The sequence below is a fragment of the Pantherophis guttatus genome, chromosome 2 (assembly GCF_059756535.1).
Source record: "Pantherophis guttatus breed Tessera chromosome 2, ASM5975653v1, whole genome shotgun sequence".
NCBI lineage: Eukaryota > Metazoa > Chordata > Lepidosauria > Squamata > Colubridae > Pantherophis > Pantherophis guttatus.
Genome location: NC_142064.1, coordinates 144,971,090 through 144,990,939, shown reverse-complemented (window position 1 = coordinate 144,990,939; position 19,850 = coordinate 144,971,090). Strand labels below are relative to the sequence as shown.

At 40.4% G+C, this 19,850-nt stretch overlaps 1 protein-coding gene across 1 annotated transcript in view; it reads left to right on the top strand.

Moving 5' to 3' along the window:
• UTP6 (UTP6 small subunit processome component) overlaps nt 1–19,850 on the top strand; it is a 33,963-nt gene that overhangs the window by 11,303 nt on the left and 2,810 nt on the right. The window contains exons 5-17 of the mRNA XM_034412504.3: nt 1,577–1,624; nt 2,297–2,360; nt 3,833–3,951; nt 4,425–4,502; nt 6,414–6,495; nt 7,895–7,976; nt 9,849–10,033; nt 11,676–11,755; nt 13,373–13,450; nt 13,582–13,761; nt 16,363–16,443; nt 19,459–19,568; nt 19,677–19,743. Of these exons, the coding sequence (XP_034268395.2) occupies nt 1,577–1,624; nt 2,297–2,360; nt 3,833–3,951; nt 4,425–4,502; nt 6,414–6,495; nt 7,895–7,976; nt 9,849–10,033; nt 11,676–11,755; nt 13,373–13,450; nt 13,582–13,761; nt 16,363–16,443; nt 19,459–19,568; nt 19,677–19,743 (1,254 nt within the window). The remainder of the gene's footprint in view (nt 1–1,576; nt 1,625–2,296; nt 2,361–3,832; nt 3,952–4,424; nt 4,503–6,413; nt 6,496–7,894; nt 7,977–9,848; nt 10,034–11,675; nt 11,756–13,372; nt 13,451–13,581; nt 13,762–16,362; nt 16,444–19,458; nt 19,569–19,676; nt 19,744–19,850) is intronic.

The window sequence follows — 19,850 nt, the reverse complement described above, 5'->3', positions numbered from 1 at the left end:
GCTAAATGAGGAGTGGCTGTATCTAGTTTTTAGTACTGAATTTCATTATAAAATATATGACACGGGATTATACAGGTATATAGGTAGTCCTTGCTTACAAGTCACTTATTCAATGACTGTTTAAAGCTGTGAATGAACAAATGGTACTTGCAACTGGTCCTCAGAGTTCTGGCCATTGCAGCATCCCTGCAGTCACATGATCATGATTCAGGTGTTTTCAATTAAATTGTGTTTACAATAGTTGCAGTGTCCTGTAGTCACATAATCACCATTTGCAACCTTCCCTGCCAGCTTCCCACAAGCAAAATCAATGGGGAAGTGGACAGGAGAAATTTGCAAGTCGCTCTGGTAATTCCGCCTTTGCTTTCCTGTGCATTCTGCTATGCCCTCTTTCCCTTGGCCTCCCTGCACTAGTGCAGATCTCACATGTCTTCCCTTGGCCTTCTTGTGTTTCGCAGCACTATAGCATACCCTCCCCCAATTTACATGAGACCAACACAGGACCTCCCCTACCTGGGAGGGGGCATTCCCATGCTCCTTACCTGGGACTCCCACTGCTTTCCACTTAACACCTTTATGTCTTGGGGTTACGATGGCAACTGGGACTTCCTGGATTACATCACTTAGTATTGTCAGTCCCGGTCCCAATTGCCGTCATAACCCAAGGACTACCTGTAAATACCCTCCCTCCCCAGAATGACAGGAGCGATGGGAATTGCAGTTTAATTTCATTTAGTTGTTTTGTGGAGTGTTACATGGCATTGATTGCCTTCCAGCAAGACCTGGGTGAAGCATGGAAGGGAAGCCTTAAAGTACAGCAACTTCTATATAGATTCTAAACATTGTTAGATATTTTCCATGAGCAGCGTAGTGGCCTAATGGCGAAGTCTCTCACCTCCCATTTGGAAGGTTAAGAGTTCAATCCTAGGTAGGGGCAAATGTTTCTCTCCTAGGGTGCAAAGAAAAAAAGTGGCAGGAGTCCCAGGTAAGAATTGCGGGAAGGTGGAGTGAGTTTGGGAGGCCTAGCACAGGCAACACATGAGTCAAGGGATATTGGAGAAGGACTGGAGAAGCCCAGCATAGGTTGCCTGTGAGTTAAGGGAGGCTGGGGAAGGGTTTGGGAGATCCACTGCAGGTCACACAGGAAGGAGTGACTTACCAGAGCGATTTGTGACCTTTCCTGTTGGCTTCCCCAATGACTTTGCTTATCAGAAGTTGGCAGGGAAGGTTGCAAATGGTGATCACACAGTTCCCTGTGAAGTTATAATCACAAGCAGGGCGCTATAATGCCCGGATCGTGATTGTGTGATAGCAGGGACTGGAGCTTTTGAATATTGATCCTGCATTCATTTTTTCAGCACCACTGTAATTTTGAATAGTCACTGAACGAATGTAGGTAAGCTGAGGACTACTTGTATCTGTATAGGCATCTCCAATTTCAAAATGCTTGCTTTATTTGTCTCTTTTCCTCCCTCTTTCTTTTCCTCCCAATTCCTGATGATCTAGAGAGCATTGGAATGAATGAGTGGTCATGAGTTCTCAGCTGATTCCTTTTCCCTTTGTCTCACTTCAACAGGATGACCTTCAGCTGTGGCTGTCTCATATTGCATTTTGCAAGGAATGGGTGAGTGGATATAATTTTCTTGTAAACAATTTGTACTTTATTATTTGAACTGAGCTTCCTCCTTTTAATTTTTATACAGCAGTGCACTGTTCCATTTATTGGAATAGGCATCCTGAATGTAGCATTTGCAGTAAAAAATGCTTTGGGTCTCCAAAGGAATTAGTTAAGGGCAGGAAGCAAAACCATCAGTTGTGAGCCAAATAGACATTCAGGACAAGATACTTAATTTTGATACTCCGTTTGTGGGACTTACGCTGTTAGTAAAGTATTCCTTTTTCTCTTCTGGAAATTACATCAAAAGTATTGCTGGAGAGTCTTTGCTATATGAAAATTGTAGAGTCAAAATTGGTTTGTTTGTTAATTAAGCTAAGTCAATTAACTCATACAATCTGCCAAGAAGTAAGAGAATATGTACATTTCTGGATGATTAGGGATATTGTTTCTTTTACTTCTCCTTTCCAAATTTAGTGCTATTTAATTGTTCCCAATCATTCCCAATTTTAATTATGGGAAATATAGATACAATGAGTTCAATTCTTGCTTCAATTCATTGAAGGCTTGCATCTGTCTCTACTCCTGATAGATCAAGAAAATTCATATCCTCTGCAGTGAAAATGATTTGGTTTCATATTGAAATGCTTAACTACAATCATGTTTTCTGTTTCCTTACAGAACAAGAAAATACAGCTGAGCAAGGTGTTTTCTTCCATGTTAGCCCTTCATCCCAACAAACCAGGTACATGGGTTATCTCCATGTCCATAATTCTTCCTGCAAGAAGCACAAACCTTTTTAATTGCTAGTCCTAGGACATATAAACAGAATTTGGCTGATGAAGTTGAGGATATCTGGGGGGTGAGGTTTTTCTGATATGTTTTTAATTACAGGTAGGCCTCAACTTGTGACTATAATGAAGCCTACCTATTATGGTTGTGATGGTCATAAAGCAGATTATGGAACTAGACCCAATGTTATAATGTATAATGTTTGGTGGTTCTGTTAAATGAACGCTGTGGTCATTAAGCAAAATGTATTGTTCACCATGGGGCTTTTTTTGCTGCAAACTGGAAGTAAACGCTAGCTTTTGACAAATCTGTGGTAGATTATAGCCATGTGATCACGGGATGCTGCAAACTTTGGAACTGGATTGTAAGTATCTTTTGGGGTGGTCCGTTGTAACTTTTAATGGTTGCTAAGTGGCCAGCCATAAGTCAAGGACTACCTGTATTGTTTTAAATGTGATTTAATTTCACATTTTTTACACACACACACATGATGGGAATTTTTGATAATTCTGGCTTTTGCAGAAGTGGTTTGACACAAATGTATTTCAAGAAGGATTCTGTCCCTCTGCATAAACAGAGGGATAGAATCAAGATCACGTGAAGTGTTAATACCACTTTATAATGCCTTGGTAAGGCCACACGTGGGATACTGCATCCAGTTTTGGTTGCCACGATGTAAAAACAACGTTGAGACTCTAGAAAGAGTGCAGAGAAGAGCAACAAAGATGATTAGGGGACTGGAGACTAAAACATATGAAGAACGGTTGCAGGAACTGGGTATGTCTAGTTTGATGAAAAGAAGGACTAGGGGAGACATGATAGCAGTGTTCCAATATCTCAGGGGCTGCCACAAAGAAGAGGGAGCGAAGCTATTCTCCAAAGCACCTGAGGGTAGGACAAGAAGCAATGGGTAGAAACTAATCAAGGAGAGAAAGAACCTAGAGCTAAGGAGGAATTTCCTGTCAGTTAGAACAATTAATCGGTGGAACAACTTTCCTCCAGAAGTTGTGAATGCTCCAACACTGGAAGTTTTTAAGAAGAGCTTGGATAACCATTTGTCTGAAGTGGTGTACGGTTTCCTGCCTAAGCAGGGGGTTGGACTAGAAGACCTCCGAGGTCCCTTCCAACTCTGTTATTCTATTCTAAAAGTGTTACAGAAATGAAACATACATGACCCATGCTGAAATATGAAATTGGGTATACAATGCATCATTTTGTCTAGGAATCATAGTAACGTTATCTAGCATGGAATAGGAACCTCTGACTTTCCCACATTGCTGAGTTACAACTTCCCTCTTCCTTGGCCATGCTTGCTTGGCTGTTGTAAACAGCAAAGATTAAGCATTTCTTTTTGGGTTGACCTCTAGTTTGATGCCCCATTCTGTATTGGCTGTCTTAAATAACCTTTTCTGTGTCTTTAATCAGCTTTGTGGATCATGGCTGCAAAATGGGAGATGGAAGACCGCCTGTCATCAGAAAGTGCTCGGCAGTTGTTCCTTCGTGCATTGCGTTTCCATCCTGAATCTCCTAAACTTTATCAAGAGGTAGGCAGCTGATTCTCCCTCCCTCCTCTCTCTGCAGTAGCATATAGGACAAACACAGATGATCTGTTCCTGGTCACGAAGAATAAAATATCATCGGGGTTGTTCATCTTTGCTTGGAAATTTTATCTTTGAGTTATAGATTATAAGGTATTCTTGGGTGTACAGGTAGACCTTGCTTAACTGCCTTATTTAGCAACTGTTCAAAGTTACCACAGCACTGAAAAAGCAACTTTATGGCCTCACATTCATGACCGTTGCAGTGTAATCAAGACAAAAGTGTTGTTGGGGTGCATATATAATTTTGAGTCCGTGCAATCATTCTTAAAGGATGTGACTATTTGAGTTAACATTAAGTACAGTATTAACAAGGACCTCTTTTTAACCAGGAAGCTATGATAATGTTCTTTGTAATTGTTGAATGCCTTGATACATTATTAATTCTCTTCCCCTTCCTTTTCCTTTTCCTTTCCTAGTATTTTAGAATGGAGCTGATGCATGCAGAAAAGCAAAGGAAAGAGAAGAAAGAATTTGAGCAAGCAAAGATAGATTTAGTAAGAAATCATTATGTTTGTTATCAAAAATATTTCTCTCTCTCTCCATGGTACTTATTTAATTTAAATTGTCAAGTGGAAACATTTGAACTGTCAGTTTTGGTGAGAATAATTATTGCATATTTGTGCGGTGCTTTCCTGCACTTGCTATAGTTTAATAAATGAATCCAACAATGCCTATCTGTCGTGCACACCTGGGCTTCAACACTGATTGCCTGACTAAGAAGAAACTCTCTCACATTCTTCTCTTACCTAATTTTGATGTACTTTCATTGCTAAATCAGGAATGTGAAAACACAGCAGATAAACAGTGGAAGGATTTTATTAGTAGGCAGTGGTTGTTATCAAAGGTGGGATGCAAATTAGATCACATTTCATTGCTTCCATTTGCATGTCTAGAGGTCATAACTTGTATAAACATGTACCAGGTGTTTTTTTTAAAAAAAAATCTATTTTAGATTCTTCTTTCATTGAATTAGAACCCATCCAATTCCAAGATTTTGTAGCAGGTAAACAATATGGCCTTCCCAATATCTAAGCACCAAAAACTGACGAGGAAAAAATGTTTTACATTGTTAACAAGTTACTGGAGTTTGACAGGTCTTTGTTTTTAAAACCTTTCTTCTACCCTTCAGTTGCTCATTGAAAGCAGCTGCACCAGAAAGGTAAACCATGACTTACAATTAGATGTGGTAATGCTGTTGTTGGGCCATGTTAGAGATATTGTTTAAAGAAGAGATACTTGTTTTTCTTAACAATGCCCCACCAATCAATTGCAATTGATTCCACATGGAAACATTGTAATCCCCCCATAATGCCAGGCATGATTTTTGAGGTCTATATGGCAATGCTAATTAATATTAGGGAAAGAAGAATATGATGCCTTGATTTGAATCTCACTGAAAGATGGAATTGATTAGGAGGTACTTGAATATTAGAGTTCAAGATTCTGTACCATCATTTGCTTTATATTAGGAATGATAGATCAAGTTTGACAGAATATGATAGAAAGATCAGAATGCCATACGGCTTTCTTTTAAAAATTATTCCTTTGGTGGATTATGACGTATGGTTTAATTCTGCCAAATCACCTTTATTTAAAAAAAAAAGACGAAAGAAAATGGCTGTGCTGGTTTTCAACAAATGTAGTCAGTTTGAAATATTCTCTTCAGTTCTGAGCTCAGTTAATTGTTTTCTATGATGGCCTTCTCCACAGAGAGAGAGAGAGAGAGAGAGAGAGAGAGAAAGAGAGGGAGAGAGAGCGGGAGAGCATGCGGTTCTCTGTTCTGTGTAGAGCTCCGTTCCAGAGGGGACTGTTATCTTTTCCACAGCAGAGAACGTTCGGTATGAAAATAACTACTCAAAAGCCATAGCTGGTACAGAATGCAATCGCTGGCCTGCTGATAGATAAGAGCAGTTCCTCCCAAATTCCACTGCAGGAATTGTCACTAGGGTTATATAGGCATCATCCAAAATGTTGGGTTTGACACTTACAGAACCCTAAATGGCTTGGCCTTGAGATCCATTCAAGATTGCTTTCTGGCCTCATTCCAGAAGATAGCTGAGGGTTTTTGAAACCTGAAGTTGCCTTACATTTGTGAGTTACCTATAGGACAATTGTGTTCATGTTTACAGACAATGGTGGGGTGGTTTTTTTTTTTTTTTTTTGGTCACTTCTTTTATTTGTATGGGTTTTGTGGTGGTAAAGCTCACAAAGTCTTTGAATACTGGAAGCATAGAAATAACATGCACATGCGATGTTATCCTGATATTGGGAGATATCTGGCCTCCCTGTTTTATGCAAACATTACAGCCCTCCAGAGTGTTGCTGCTGAAGCCTTGGCCAGATGCTGTAAAAATCCAAGAAATAAAACGTTAATCATAAAAGAGCCGTTTTCTCTTGATTTGTAGGGTGAGTTCAGTTTTTCTGAGGACATCCTTAATGCCGAACTGGCTAGAATTGTCTACAGAAATGCAATTGAGAAAATCAAAGGTAACCTATTACTCTTTAACTTGTAATCATACCCACTTGTACATTGTTTTGTTGTTCTTTTACTTTTGAAAATGAGTATAGTTCATCTCAATTTTTTAAATATTTGGTCGCTTCAAGTCATTTTCAACTTTCTGGATTGATCCCTGCAGTTTCCTTAGTAAGATTTCAGAAGTGGTTTGCCATTGCCTTCTCCCTAAGGCTGAGAGGGAGTGACTGGCCCAAGATTACCCAGCTGGTTTTCTGTCTAAGGCGGGATTGGAACTCAGTCTCCCAGTTTTTAACCCGGTGCCTTAACCACTACACCAAACAGCTCAATGGTGCCTTCTTGATGCATCGAAATCTGGTCAGAATGGTTGGTTAGATGAATTAGCTAGTCAGTCCTAAAAATGCAGAATTCATAAATGAGCAAATACAGATAGTCTTCGACTTGCAACAGTTCATTTAGTGACTGTTCAAAGTTACAAACATCACTGAAAAAAGTGACTTATGACCATTTTTCACACTTGCAGCATCCCCACGGTCATGATTAAAATTCAGACGCTTGGCAATGGACTCATATTTATGACAATAGCAAATGTCCCAGGGTCATGTGAATACCTTTTACGACCTTCTGACAAGCAAAGGCAATGGGGCAGGCAGATTCATTTAACAACTGGATTGCTAACTTAACAACTGCAGTGATTCACTTAACAACTGAGGCAAGAAAAGCCATAAAATGGGGCAAAGCTCATTTAACATCTGTCTCACTTAGCAACAGACATTTTGGGCTCAATTGTGGTCATAACTCGAGGACTACCTGTATTTTCTTCAAACATTGGGGAGATACCTTTTCTCTATGCAATATTCGTCAAGGGTAAAAATGCTCTTACTTCCTTTTGTGGATTTGGGGTAGACATGCTTCAATTTTTTAAAACGTTGATGTTCTTTGGGTCAATAAGCATATCTGGAATTTTAAGCGTGTGTCATTGGTTGATTAACAAAGTAGCTAATGCTGATGAGACTTGGAAACAAGTAATTGGCTAAGAAAATGAATAGGGGGAACAGACAGAGTCTGAGGATAATAATTTGCATATGTGATGTCACAAATTGCAACAGAATATTCATTTCAAAGAAAATCTAGTTACTGACACTTGATTTGCATATAAGTAAGAGAAAAATACCAAAGTACCCAGGCAAAATGTACACAGCAAATATACCCTAGATTAAAATCACAGGGCCTGAATATTTTCTTGACAGTACGGCACAGGGAGTTTATTTTGCAACATGCCAGCACCCCATTTATGTTAGATGGGGCAAGGAGCCTAGGAATGCCAAAGGAGGTAGGGGTACAATTAGGGGAGCTGCAATTCTGATTATGATGCTTAGAGTACCCTGATTAATATATCCTTCTTCATTATAGGTGCAGAGTTTGCACTATCGCTTCTGTCAATTGCAAAACGTTTTGATTTTACACAAGATCTTCAGAAAGAAATTCTTGAAAAGTAAGTTCTGGGTGTGGTTTGCACCCTCTTAGCATTCAGCAGCCATTATTCTATCATGTGTTAGTCTACTCCAAAAGACCCTGCATGTTTAAGGCTTAGAATGATTTCCCCATATTCCAGAAGTCAGGATTAGATTAATTGTATAACCTGGTCTCATTTTTGGTTTGGCTCTAGCAAAAACAAATCCTGTTTCTCTTCAACTAAGATGCTCCAGTGCAAAAATGCAAATGTTGTTATTATCTTGGCTCTGTTTTTAATGTATAAGATTTTAATATGCATTTAAAAAGTAAAATTTTTGAGTATTTGGCAGTGGCTTACAATTGGGCAGATTTTCATTTCTTAGGCTGTAGCCATTTTTCAAATTCCTTTTTTTCCTGGAAAGCTCAGCCAGGTGAGAACTGCAGCATCAGCCTTGCTCCCTTCTGGGGAAAACGGGTTAAAAGTGACTGTGCTTTGAAATATTCTGTTTCCAGTCATGGTGCTCAGTTGTTTTTAACTCTGATATTCTGGTGAATATATGTTGATATTGATTATTGTGAATGTTTTCTAATGCAGCTTTTTAAATGTAAGCTGCTTTCAAATCCTTGGAAAGGAAGACAGGTTTAGCATACTATAAAAAAGGGAAAATTTCTTCAAGTCTCGGCATTTATTAGCACAGCCTTGCTTTTAAACAGATATCTAACAGCTGATGTAATTTGTTTTATTTATTTTCGTACATACATATATATTGCCCATCTTACTATCCAAGATGGATAGCATCTGCCATTTATATCCACAAACAGCAGAATCTTCAGGCCACGATCAACTGTGCGAAAATATTTATTTGCCCATTTAATTGTCTGGATTTGCCTTATGTGCCTGCGTGAATTATGTGACTTAAAATAAAAATAATAGTAAGGAACAACATAATTTAGGAGCTGCGGTTCAGAAAAGAGCATGTCTCTCTCCCCCGCCCCCTTTTATCTATTTGTATTTATTTTTTATGGCATCCTGACTTTCACCTGGTAGCTCAACGTGCTGTAGCTCACTTTGTTTATTCTTACAACAGTACAATGGTGACATTTATTGTGCTGAGACAGAAAGTAGATAAAATTATCAAATGAGTTCTGTGGTCAGATGGGCCTCCCGAGTCATTTCATTCTGGGTCCATCATCTTAGCTGTGAGTACAATTGAGTATAAACAACTGATAAGCATAAATCTGTTTGGATTTATGGTATGTATCTCCCTTGCACTTAAAAAATGCCCTTGATCTTCATAACTATGTTGTGTCTGCAGGGGCTTTGGTTAGGAGATAACTGTTTTTTAGCACTGGTGTGTACAAATTCCTTTTAAGGCTTCTAGCATGGGAAAAGAAAATGTATTATCTAACCCATTTCTTGCTGTGCAAAGTTTCCCATTTTCTAGGACGGGTGGGCAGCTATGGCCCCTTTACGACCTGTGGATTTCAACTCCCAGAATTCCTGAGCCAGCCATCAATCCTCAGAGTTAAAGGGGCCATAGTTGTCCACCACCCTTGTTGTAGGAGGTATGTGCGTATTTAACACAATGAGCATGTCAGTGGGACTGCTACCGTCTGAAGGGATGTAATTCTAATGTAGAACACAGAAGCAGGAACACGTCCTTCCCAGATCACTCGGCTCGGCTTGTGTAGAGCTCGTAGTAGTTTGCCAGTCTTCGGAATATCCAAAGTACTTACAGCTGAAGATATATTCTTGTTTCTATGCACACTGTGTGAGTTCTGTTAGCATAAGCAAAACGTTCCCGCTTATGGTTGCTTACCTTTTATGGAACAAAAGCGCTCACAATTATGCCAGAGCTTTATAGGAAGGGAGTCACTCATAGCTAATAGCATAGTGCAACTTTTCTTTTAGCTTGCAGGCAACGTACGACAACGATCCTCTTGTGTGGGATTTCATGGCACGGCGGGAACTGGAGATGGAATCCCCGCCTCCTTCAGAACAACCTAAGTCGAAACAGTCCAAGGCTTTAGAGGTTGCCCGCAAAGAAGAACGGTGTTGCGTTGTATTTGAGGAGGCAATCACACACCTTCCCACTGGTTAGACTTTTTTTCCCCCCCTGGATATTTATAATAATAATACTGATTATTGCTTGTTTCCCCTTCCCCCACCCCTCCAATTCTTATAACTGAGTTTCTGACTTCATTCTGAAGCTATGGATTTGAGAACAGCAAATACAGGTAGTCCTTGATTTACAACGGTTCATTTAGTGACCGTTCAAAGATACAGTAGCACTAAAAAGTGACTTATGACCATTTTTCACACTTACGAGCGTTGCAGCATCCCCATGGTCACGTGATTTACATTCAAACACTTGGCAGCTGACTCACATTTATGACAGAGGCAGTGTCCTAGAGTCATGGGATTCCCTTTTGTAGCCTTCTGACAAGCAAAGTCAACGGGGGAAGCCAGATTCATTTAGCAACTGTTTTACTAACTTAACAACTGCAGCGATTCACATAACAACTATGACAAGGAAGGCCATACTGTATAGTGGGGCAAAACTCACTTAAGAACGGTCTCACTAAGCATTAGACGTTTTGGGCTCAATTGTGGTCGTAAGTCGAGGACTACCTGTAGTGCAAAATGATTTCATCCCACCTCCACTGTCTATATGGGAACTTAGTTGGAATTTCAGCAGATATTAACACCTGTTAGCACTTATCTAAGAAGGACTGTGGATAAGCACTTTCCACCCATGTCTTTATGTGTCCACAAAGTGTTTATCTGGATTTCCTTCTGTGAGTCCTTTGAGGTAGTCCAGAGAAGAAGCACAAACTATGAGTACAAACATCAGCTTTATTGTAAGGCTTAGGTTACAGAATCCTGCATGTCTGAAAACACCTCTCCTCTCCCCTCCCTTTATTTTTATTTTTCAGCAAACCAGGGAGCGTCCCTTCCTAAACATTTTCCACACCTCTTTTCCTCCTATGGGCTACTTTCTGCAGGCTGGCTCTTCCTGTCATTAAGCCTGCAAATTGCTTTATTTCAGTTTTGTACTAATAGAGCCTATCCAGCAAAGGCCCCCACCTTTTTTCTTCCTAAAGTCCACACATTCAAATCTTCTAGTTGCCATTTCTAATGTACTCTTGCAGTGAAATGAGAAGGAACATGAGAAGGATATGGTGGCACAGTGGTTAGAGTGCAATACTGCAGATTACTTCTGCTGATCACCGGCTGCCAGCAGTTCGGCAGATTGAATCTCACCAGGCTGAAGGTTGACTCAGCCTTCCATCCTTCCAAGGTCCGTAAAATGAGGACCCAGATTGTTGGGGGCAATATGCTGATTCTGTAAACCGCTTAGAGAGAGGGCTGCAAAGCACGATGAAGCGATATATAAGTCTAAGTGCTATTGCTATTGCTATATGGCAGTTTGCGCCCTTAACAGTTTCCTTGTCACACTTTGGTATTGTCTCTGTAAGTCAACTGCATGTGATTTCTACAGGGAAGCTAAGTGGGCTTTGTATGCTGATTTATGAGGAAGATGCAGAGCATCACAACGCTCTCTTGAGGCTTAATGTGGTAATGCCACATCTGCTGAAGGAGGAAAAGAGTCTTGTGATGAATTAGCAGAACTGATGCTGACTTGAAACTTATTCAGAAGTTAGACCGTGCTTCATAGATGCAAGTAAATTTGACTTGGGTTTTCAGAAGAAATAACAAGTATTTTGAATTCCACAGAGGAAATGTGGAAGTGTTATGTCGCTTTTACCTTGGAAAGATGTAACCGGAAGACCAACAGTGAAGAATTACGGCAAAAGGTAAATGCTTTGCCTTTGGATTAATACAAGTTTCTTCTGTTATTGATGCTACTATTTCTCCTGGAGGGACTTCATTGGGAAGTCACTCAGTTCCCAGCCTGAAAAAGCTTTTAGAAAATTGATTTATTAAATAGAATATTAAGACTTGATTAAGAGAGACAGACTTCAGTGAAGTAAACAATGATCTGGAATGTGTGTGGCTTCGATTTGTATAGTTTGCCTGTGCTTATCTGTTCTTATGATTTTAATGAGGCATGGTCAGAATTGCCATCCCATGTCTATACCATATGCCTACGCAGGATGGACCTACCTTCCCTATTTTGATTACTCAATAATGTAGTACTTCACTTAAACAAAGAGACACCTAGTCTCATCTTGAGAGCATCTGGTTGGCTCCTAATTTTTAAGGTTGGATTGCAAAATGGCTATTTTGCTCCAAAATCAAAAGCAAGTAAAAAATTTGATATATGACCTTAATGATGAATGGCTAGTTGGTGTTTTTTTTAAAAGGATGCATTTGTGAAGAATCTTGTGATATACAGTAATATTTATTATAATTAAGCTAAGCTAATGAGAGACAGTTTGGTCTAGTGGTTAAGGCAGCAGGTTAGAATGTGGGAGACTGAGTTCAAGTCCTGCCTTAGCCATGAAAGCCAGCTGACTGACTTTGGGCTAGTCACTCACTCTCAGCCCAATCAGCCTCAGGGGGTTGTTGTTATGGGGAAAATAAGAGGAGGAAGGAGTATTAGGTATGTTTGCCACGTAATTTGTAAAAATAAAGGCAGGATACAGATAAAACAAATCATATTTAAAGTTATTCATTATAACATTTTACAAGTGCTGTGAACTTTAAAAAATGATGCAAGAATATTAAAAATAGACTTGGATTTTCCTATTTTTAGTTCAGCTTTTGATGCGATCATAGATGTAACATCTAAGTATTCAGTTGTTGGCTGCTTTGCAGAAAGGCTGAACAGTCTTTTAGTCCTGAGGGCCGCATGTAATAATAAATACTGTAGATGGCTATTAATCTGGCCACAGATTCATGCCCAGTACTGCACCTCCACTTTTCAAGTTCAAGGGAGCATGGAGAGGAGGCAATGGCTGCGGTAGCGAGGAAGAGAATTTGCATTGAGAAGACCCAGCAGAGGGCTGCAAAAGAGCGCTTCTTGGCAAGTGAAAGATTGTGGGCTACGTGGCTCCTGCAGCAAAATCTTACGATGTGGTATGCTCTGTAGTGTTTGAGCAGCAGCCAGATAAGCCAGTTTTCAGGATCTTCAAATTTTCATCCTTTCTGTTTTCCCCTTCTCTTCCCATCAAGTCAGTTCAAGATTCATTGTTCCCTAAGGAACACTGATTTGATCGGCCTGGTGGGTGGAAGATTTTTTTCCCCTTAATTTTAAAAACTTTTTGTTGGTATTTGTCCAGTTCTTGAAATTCTCCCAAACCCGCCACTTTTTCTTTTGGTGCCATAAATAATATCATTTTGACTACACACGATTCTGAAAAATTTAGCCATGAGTACTCAGCATCATGACTTCAAAAGCTCTGTGATGTTTTATGAAGACTCATTTGTCCTGCAGTAAAAGTGTTTTTATTCCTTCCATCTTGTTTCAGAGACTGGAAAGGGTACAGAGTGTTTTCAGCCGAGCTCATGAATCACAATTGCTGCCAGCTTCTCTCTATAAACAGTGGGTAAGGAAGGATGTGGTCCTTGCCCTTGAATAGCTCCTACTCACATAAATCGGAAAGGGTGGATTTGGAGCTTAGAAATCCATTCCTGGAAGCAACCATTCGGTGCTTATTTTGGTGTGGCATCTTTTCAGATTCAGCTCCTGCTGGAACTCAGTCATGAAGACAAGGCCAGAGAGGTGGCTGCGGCAGCCACAAACCGTTTCAGCCAATTGGTGGATATGTGGGAAATGAGGCTGCAGTTACTGCTGAAATTGGAGAGCAATGAAGTGGCTGCCTGTGCCCAGGAGGCTTTCAAAGCGATTAAAGCGAAGGTAGGAGCTCTCTTCTGCACTTGAGTTGTATGAAGGAATACTTGGAGCCTGGGAGTTCTCTCTCACAAATGAGAGTCATCGGAAACTAGTCGTAACAGTAACATTTATTGAGTCATTGACCAGCAAAGTTTACCAAATATACAATGCAAAAGGCAAATCAAGTGGGTGAGATAGAATACCATCATAACAAGGAGTCTTATTAATAAAAGTGCAGCATAAGTTGCTAAAATAATGTGTGCAGTTCTAAAGCAGTGGTCACCAACTGATGGTCCATGGACCACTGGTGGTCCATGAGAAAATTTTGGTGGTCCGCAGAAAAAATATTTGCATTTTTAATATTGCACTAAATGCGGAGTCCTCAAACTACGGCCCCTTGGACAGATACGTGCAATGAACGTTTGTGTTACTGCAGAGAGTCTCCCCCTTCAAGGTCTTTTTGTGTGGGTCAGAGGGGGCAGAAATTCCAACTTGGGGTCTGCTTTGGCCTCCAGGTGTGGGGCTTTGGGCGAAGGCTGGAGGGAAGTGCTGCTGGTGGCGAAGAGCCGGAGGACCTTGTTCCAGTGGGACTGCATCATGGCCTGGAACTGACTGACCATATCAGCCTGCTGAGCCTCCAGGTGCTGGTACCTGGCCTTGCACTCCCACAGGTCTTCCCTCTACTTGGAAAGCCTATGCTCGTAGTCCTCAATGAGGTGCTTCTGCTGAGCCTCCTTATTGGTCAGATCCAATTTGAACTGAGCTGTTTTGCCAACTCTTTCTCGTGCTGGCTGCTTAGCTTCAACAACTGCTTCCTGTTGAGACCCTAAGGAGCCCGGGTGGGGAGGCAAGGAGTTGGCCACGCCCACCCAATCACATGCCCACCTAGCCATGCCCGTCCAGCTGGTCATTAGGCAGATCATATTAGTTGTCTGCAGGATTTAAAATTATAAAGTTAGTGGTCCCTGAGGTCCAAAAGGTTGGTGACCCCTGTTCTAAAATACTAGTCTCTATGAGGTAAAAATGCATGCAAATAGTCCTTGCTTATTGACTGCCTCATTTAGTGATTGTTCAAAGATATGGTAGTTGGGGGAAAAAAAAAATGTCAACTAATCTTTAGTATCCTGCTGTTACGTGATTGCCATTCAGCACTTCGCAACTGGCTTCCAACCAGAAAAATTAATGGAGAATGTGGAAGTGAAATTGCAAGTGGTGATGAAGTGATATCTCACTTAATGACCTGTGCGATTTGCATAAAAACCAAATGGGAAGTCAGGTCATAAGACATCGTGGTCATATGATTTCCTGTGCTTGGTGATAGAGTTGCCACTCCCAATTGTGGTCCGTAAACAAGGATTGTCTGTATTGTCTAAAACAGTGGTCACCAATTGGTGGTCCGTGGACCACTGGTGGTCCGTGAAAAAATTTTGGTGGTCCGCATAAAAATTATTTGCATTTTTTATATTGCATTAAGTACTATTTATCTTTTTAAAAAATATATATTAGTGGTCTACGGGATTTAAAATTATGAATTTAGTGGTCCCTGAGGTACGAAAGGTTGGTGACCCCGGTCTAAAATGAAGTAACTAGCACGATTGCAGAATCTGCTTAGTGATCTGAAATGCTCTCTCCATTCATAAGATTAACTTTTGACAGTGGCATTGTCAAAAAGTCACATTTTATCACCTTCTAGGGAAAGATGAATTGGCAGTGTTCCTGGTAGAGGCAATGAAAGACCTTTTTTGATTTGCTTCTTGCACTTAACAGTGGGTTGTCCCACTGTCCCTAGTGGGCCTGTATGGGTACCTGCTTATGCTTGTCCATAGGATGATGAGCACTTGTCATCAAGGCCATGGCATTCCATTGTGGTAACACCTTCCAGCACTATTACAATTGCATTCTCCACACCCCTTATCTATAAAGATCCAGAGACAAACCATGAAAATAAGCTAATAACATAGCTTATTTTCTGAGTTCCCCTATTGTTCCTTTGAAAGCGTTTTGCATAGCCTGTGTAATGGAGGACTTCACTTACTTAGTCCGGTCCCTTTCAATAGGAGAGGCTCCTTAATTTCATCAGTATATTTTTTGCTAGACTACAGGTAGCCCTCAGCTTACAACAGTTCATTTTGTGATCTTTCAAAGTTACAACGGCACTGAAAAATGTGACTTATGACTGTTTTCCATGCTTACAACCATTGCAACACCTCCATGGTCACATGATCAAAATTCAGATGCTTGGCAACTCCCATATTTATGATGGTTGCAGTATCCCAGAGTCATGTTTTTTGTGACCTTCTGACAAGCAAAGTCAATTGGGAAGCCAGATTTACATAACAACCATATTACTAACTTATCAACTGCAATGATTCACTTAACAACTGTGGCAAGGAAAGTCATAAAATGGGTCAAAACTCACTTAACAAATGTTTCACTTAGAAACATAAATTTTGGGCTCAATTGTAGTCATAATTTAAGACTACCTATACTTCAGGAATTTCGGTGCCTTTTAATTTGCCTGCTACAAAATTTGCCAGCCATTCTCCAGTCACATTATTACAGGTATTTTATACAACTCATATCCAATATTTTCTTCTCCTGTTTTTTTATTATTCCTCCTTGTAGGACACCTTGCCACTATGGACTTTATGGCTAGAATGGAATGAAGGTGCAAGTAGCAAAGCAGAGACTGAAGCCCTCTATCAGGTATCATATTTTCCATTAAAAAATGAATCATACTGTGAGATTAATTTGGGAAAGAGAGTAAGAATGGTTCCACTATTATTTCAAAAATTAATTTTAGAACTATGTTGTCCTGCGCATTAAAAATAAATATATTGCGGGATATAAAGCCATCATATCTGTAGTTAATGAGACTGTTGTAATTCTGAAAATGTTTTGCTGAAAATATATACAGGTAGGCCTTAACTTACAACCATTTGTTTAGTGACCATTAGAAGTCACAACAGCACTGAAAAAAAATGACTGACCATATTTTTCGGAGTATAAGACGCACCTTTTCCCCACTAAAAGGGGGTGAAAATTTAGGTGCGTCTTATATACCGAATGTAGCCCCGCCCACCCATTGGCCCCCACCGTTTGGCCTCTGCCTCGCAGCAGTTACCTCCTTGCAAGCAAACAGCAAGAAAAAACAGCTCCTTTCAGCTTCATCACAGCCTAATTAGCACAAGTTGATTGGATCAGCCTCCCGACTCTCAGCTGATTTGCTCTCAGCTGTTTTGCGCATGGTTCTGCTGCTTGCTGCAAAGAGGTAAATTGCTGGAGCAAAATTTTTTTTCCCTTGTGCTAATCAAGCTATGCTGAAAACGAAAATGAAAGTAAAGCAGGCTGTTTGCTGAAACGAGGCAAAATTGGTCAGAGGCAGAGGGAGATTTCTTTTTCTTTTCCTCACCAAAAAAGGTAGGTGCGTCTTATACTCCGGTGCGTCTTATACTCTGAAAAATACGGTATGATTGTTCTTCAACCTTACGACCCTTGCAGCATGCTCATGGTGATCAAATTTCAGACACTGGGCAACTGGTATGTATTTATGAGGGTTGCAGTGTCCTGGGGTCATATGATCACTTTTTGCAACCTTCTGACAAGCAAAGTCAATGGGGAAGCCAGATTCACTTAACAACTCTGTTACTAACTTAGCAGTGATTCACTTAACAACTGTGGCAACAAAGGTTGTAAAATGGGCCAATTAACAATTGTCACTTAACAATTGGCTTGCTTAACAACGGATATTTTGGGCTCAATTCTGGTTGTAAGTCAAGGACTATCTGTATGTAGTTCAGAAATAGAAACACAGGCTTCATTAATGAAGTAGAAATTTAGGAAGAATATGAAATACACCAGTTCGGTGTAGCATTTAAGGCATCAGGCTAGAAACCAGGAGACTGTGAGTTCTAGTCTCACCTTAGGCACGAGAAGTGGCTGAGTGACTTTGGGCTGTCTCACATGATTTTTGTAGTAGTAGTTGTGGAGAAACTAGGAGGATGAAGGAGTATTAGGAATAGTTGTATGCCTTGAGTTACCGTATTTTTCAGACTATAAGATGCACTCCCCCTCCCCCCCCCAAAGTGGGTGGAAATGTCTGTGCATCTTAGAGCAAATATTGCGGTGGGGGGAAGGAGGTTGGTGCGGTGCTGATCAGCTGTTCTAGGCGGCCGGGATTGCTGCCTATCGCCGCCTGTATGTGGTGGTGGCAAATGGGCTGCGGCGGTGGTGATCAGGCCATGGAGGCAGAGGCAGATTTTTTTCCCTTGTTTTCCTCCTCTAAAGCTAATGTGCCTCTTATAGTCCGGCGCGTCCTTTAGTCTGAAAAATATGGTATTTATCAAAAGTAACAAAAAGCTAATAAATAAATAAATTAATTTCACATAACCATACCATGCCGCGGTGATGCAGTGGTTAGAATGCAGTACTGCAGGCTATTTCTGCTGATTGCCAGCTGCCTGCAATTTGGCAGTTCGAATCTCACCAGGCTCAAGGTTGACTCATCCTTCCATCCTTCCGAGGTGGGTAAAATGAGGACCCAGATTGCTGGGGGCAATAGGTTGACTCTGTAAACCCGTTTAGAGAGGGTTGCAAAGCACTGTGAAGCGGTATATAAGTCTAAGTGCTATTGCTATAAGATCACAAATGGTGTCCTGAAATGGAGTAACATAAATATATCGAAGCACAGTCTTTAATTATAAATGAATTGTTTCAGAAATATTGTCTTCAGTTAACAAGGGTAATTAGGGCCAGAATTTCTATTGCTAAGTAACTCAATGGTAACGCATGTCACGTATGTCACATAACCATGCCACTTAGTGATGCAGTTCCATCATTTCCAGACACTGTTGTTAAATGAATCCCAAACCATTGTTTAAGTGTGATGTCTCATGATTGCCACTTGTGACCTGCTGGCTTCCCCATTGATTTTGTTTGTTGGAAACTGGTAGTGAAAGTTGCAAATAGCAATCACGTGACCATGGGATGGTGCAACATTGTAATTGCAATCTGATTGTCAAAGTACTGGGATCTCAATCATATGACCACAAGGATCTGAGACAACTGCAGCTACGAGGACCTATCTTAAATTCCCCTCATTTTGCACTATTATAACTTCAAAGAGCCTTGATAGTACAGTGGTTTAATGCACCCTGTTATTAACACAGCTGCCTGCAATTTCTGCTGGTTCGAATCTCTCCAAGGCTCAAGGTTGACTCAGCCTTCCATCCTTTCTAAGGTAGGTGAAATGAGGACCCAGTTTGTGGGGGCAATAAGCTGACTTTGTATAAAATATACAAAAGAATGAAGGCTATTGCTTAACGCATTGTAAGCTGCCCTGAGTCTCCGGAGAAGGGCGGCATATAAATCAATTTTTTTTTTAAAAAAAAAGGTCACTGAATGAGTGGTTGTTAAGCAAGGATTGGTTGTAGACTCTCCAGAGTAGGTTTACTAAACTACTGTATTTTCGGAGTATAAGATGCACCGGAGTATAAGACGCACCTACCTTTTTTGGTGAGGAAAAGAAGAAAAAGAAATCTCCCTCTGCCTCTGAGCAATTTTGCCGATGTATATCCTCTAGCCGAGTCAATTTGGTGTGGGTAATTATCACAAGGAACAAAGTAACTGATCTTCTTGACTTTAGTTTCAAAGTCCACCGTGGATGCTTAAAATCTTTGTGTCATTTAATGGACCTCACAATCATTTACATTTAACCTGCAGAGATCTTTCCTTGCCACACTTCCTGCTGACTCCATAGCCTTGAAAGAAAAGTACCTTGAATGGGCTCATAGGACCGGTGGCTATAAGAAAGCAAAGCAAGTCTTCACCAGGTTAGGACATCTCCTTTTGAAAGCATTATTCAATCACTTTTTTTCTATACTCCTTCACCCCCATTTGTTATTAAAATCAGGTGCCTTACCCCATTACTTCTCTCTTAGGCTGCAGGAATGCCGCCCATTTTCACTCCAGTTTTTCAAAAAAATGATTCAGATTGAAAAGGAACAAGTAAGTAAAGTATTATAAACGAGTGCAGGGATCCATTTCTTAGTAGTGTTAGTCATTATTAAATATATTGTTTTCTCAGGTAATATGTGTTTTAATTTTTATATGGT